The sequence below is a fragment of the Anopheles ziemanni genome (assembly GCF_943734765.1).
Source record: "Anopheles ziemanni chromosome X unlocalized genomic scaffold, idAnoZiCoDA_A2_x.2 X_unloc_1, whole genome shotgun sequence".
NCBI lineage: Eukaryota > Metazoa > Arthropoda > Insecta > Diptera > Culicidae > Anopheles > Anopheles ziemanni.
The window spans coordinates 1,724,167-1,727,131 of NW_026689707.1; the positions used below are offsets into that span (position 1 = coordinate 1,724,167).

General features: G+C 52.3%; 1 protein-coding gene across 1 annotated transcript; it reads left to right on the forward strand.

The window, feature by feature from the left end:
• Positions 1 to 733: 733 nt before the first annotated feature.
• LOC131291497 (uncharacterized) lies at positions 734 to 1,672 on the forward strand. The gene has a single exon (XM_058320716.1). It carries the CDS (start codon positions 734 to 736, stop codon positions 1,670 to 1,672), a length of 939 nt encoding a protein of 312 aa, XP_058176699.1.
• Positions 1,673 to 2,965: the final 1,293 nt, after the last annotated feature.

The following is a 2,965-nucleotide window of genomic DNA, read 5'->3' on the forward strand; positions in this document are numbered from 1 at the left end:
CCCGACGTAGCGCTTAAACGTGTTAACCTAACCCGAATCCATTGATAAAACTAACTGTTTCAAAACTAAGCTACTGGTTATTTATAGCAAATTAACCTACCATAGATCTGTAGCGGCTGCGGACATCGGAGACAACGAACAGCGGCAAGTCCGCACAGTACAGCCGCGAACTTACCGTGCGTTCGTCTCCGTTAAGAACTTATCGTGCACGATGGCAAGAACGGCTTGCCGCGCAACCCACGCGGGTTGCTCAGGGAACGATATAAAAAGCGCATGCAACGAGCACGCGTTCTTCTCTTCTCTAGTGGCTTTTCTACGCGCTAACATTACGTGGTGAATTCAGAAACAAAGTGATAGATTCTTTTGGGTGATCATTAAAATAAAAAAGGTGGTAAAAAACACAGAAAACGATTCGTCGTGTTACCGTACCCTCAAATTGGTGACCCCGACGTGATCGCCTGCGCTATCACACATTTCCCTACCAGCGAACAACGCGTTCTGCGCCGGTAAGTGACCGGAGAAATTGACCCATGCGGCACTCTGCATCGAGCAGCCATTACGAAAAGTGACCAACCGCTAGGAATCCCTGCACTGCGCAGCCGTTCCACGAAGCGACCACCCGTGCGAAGGTCTACACCGAGTAGCCATTCTTCCGGGAAACGACCACGCGCAAGAATCACCACGCCGAACCACATTTTTCTTCGCCCGCTTGCTTTGACAACGCCGTCCGAGAATGATTCATCACAGCCCTGAACGAGCCACACGCGTGGCCAACGATGGATCGGAAGGTACATCGGCTAGCAATGAGGATGCAAATGCAATATCCGACAAAAACGTGACGACGATCTCTGGTGCGCCGAAAATCCCTCCACCGCTTATGGACACCAGCAACCTGGAAGGTTTTTTCTTGTCGGTGGAATACTGGTTCGCTGCCGCCGGTATTCTTGACACCCAGGATGCGAAACGATTCAATTTCGTGATGGCCCAGGTACCGCAGAAAACACTGGTTGAATTAAAATCGAAGTTGGAAATGCTGCCAGCGAAAAACAAGTACGATTTCGCGAAAAGAACGCTGACGGAGCACTTTAGCGAATCGCAACAAAGGCGTATGCAACGCGTGCTGTCAGAGATGGCGCTTGGTGACGCCAAGCCTTCCCAGCTGTACTACGACATGCGGCGGGTGGCTAATAGGTCCATCTCTGATGAGTTGTTGCTCGATCTTTGGGCTGCCCGGCTCCCTGCTAACATACAACAGCTGGTAGTAGCAAATCAGGGCCCAGCTAGTGAAAAATTGGCCATCGCCGACGCGGTAATGGAATCGCAACGCTGGCGTCCTATTAACGCGATCGAAACTGCGCCCAAGCGTGGGCAACTAGCTGAGCCAGGCAGTCAACGCAACGAAGGGCACATGCACGCGCCGTGCCTGGAGGCGTGGAATGAGATAAAGTCCGAACTAAGCAACATAAAAGCACTGATCAGTAACGGTAGCCACTGTGCCAAACGATCGTCAACTCCCGCCAGACATTCACGTGAATCCTCTCCTCGACGAACGCGTAGCACCAGCCGCACAGGATCAAACACCGGACTGTGTTGGTATCACGAGCATCATGGTGCTCGCGCAACGAAGTGCCGACATCCGTGTACCTTTAAGGTTACTTCCAACCAACCTTAGGTATGCATGTCGGGATCCGGAGACGTAGTGCACGCGCTCACTACCTCCAACGCCGCGCCTCGACTGTGCATTTCTGACAACGCGACAGGAACGCGCTTCCTGATCGACAGCGGCGCCGAAATATCAGTAATTCCACGCGACCGACGCGTTAGTGGTGTGCGACCTACAAGCGCCGTGCTTGTAGCTGCGAATGGAACAAACATCCCCGTCTACGGAGAGGCAACTCTAAACGTCAGCCTTGGCCTCCGCAGGGACTTCTTGTGGACCTTTGTCATCGCGGATGTCACCATCGCCATCATCGGAGCGGATTTCCTTGCACACCACGACCTCCTGATCGACCTGAAGCGACGACGGCTTATTGATAACACCACGAACATCCAGATGACCGGCATCCTGATCGACGACGCAGCCAGCGACATCCGAGCGTTCTCACGAGAGGCGCCTTTAGCTGATATTCTAAGCGATTTTCCGGCATTAACAACAACATCGCCACCGGGACTGACATGCAACTCTACCGTCATGCACTACATCGATACGACTGGCCCGCCAACGAGTGCGCGTCCTCGCAGACTGCCTCCGGAGAAACTTGCTGCAGCACGAGCTGAGTTCGACATCCTGCTCCGGTTGGGAATTTGCCGCCCATCGCGATCCAACTGGGCGAGTCCCTTGCATATGGTGCAGAAACCAGACGGAACGTGGAGACCATGTGGCGATTACAGGGCACTGAACGCTCAAACAGTCCCTGATCGATATCCCGTACCCTATCTACAGGATTTCACCGCCACCCTCGCTGGAAAACACGTGTTCTCCAAAATCGACTTGAAGAAGGCTTTCCACCAAGTGCCAATAAATCCCGACGACGTACCGAAGACGGCAATCATAACACCATTTGGCCTTTTCGAGTTTTCGTACATGACCTTCGGCCTGCGGAACGCCGCGCAGACCTTCCAACGCCTTATAAATGAAGTCGTACGTGGATTGGACTTTGTGTTCGTATATATCGACGACATATTCATAGCATCCACTACTATGGCAGAACATCGTGAGCACCTCACCCAGCTCTTCAAACGACTGGAAGAGCACCATTTACACATCAACTGTGCGAAGACCGAACTCGGGAAATCAGAAATTAGATTCCTAGGCCATAAGGTAAACGAAAACGGTATCCTGCCTCTTCCGGAACGGGTAGAAGCTATCCGCGATTTTAAAACTCCAGCGACCGTAAAGGAGCTAAAAAAGTTTATCGCGATGATAAACTTCTACCGCCGATTCATACCGAATGCCATCGTTGCA

Bases quoted from the DNA above. Each gene is read 5' to 3' on its own strand.
- LOC131291497 (XM_058320716.1), top strand. From the start codon at position 734: ATGATTCATCACAGCCCTGAACGAGCCACACGCGTGGCCAACGATGGA.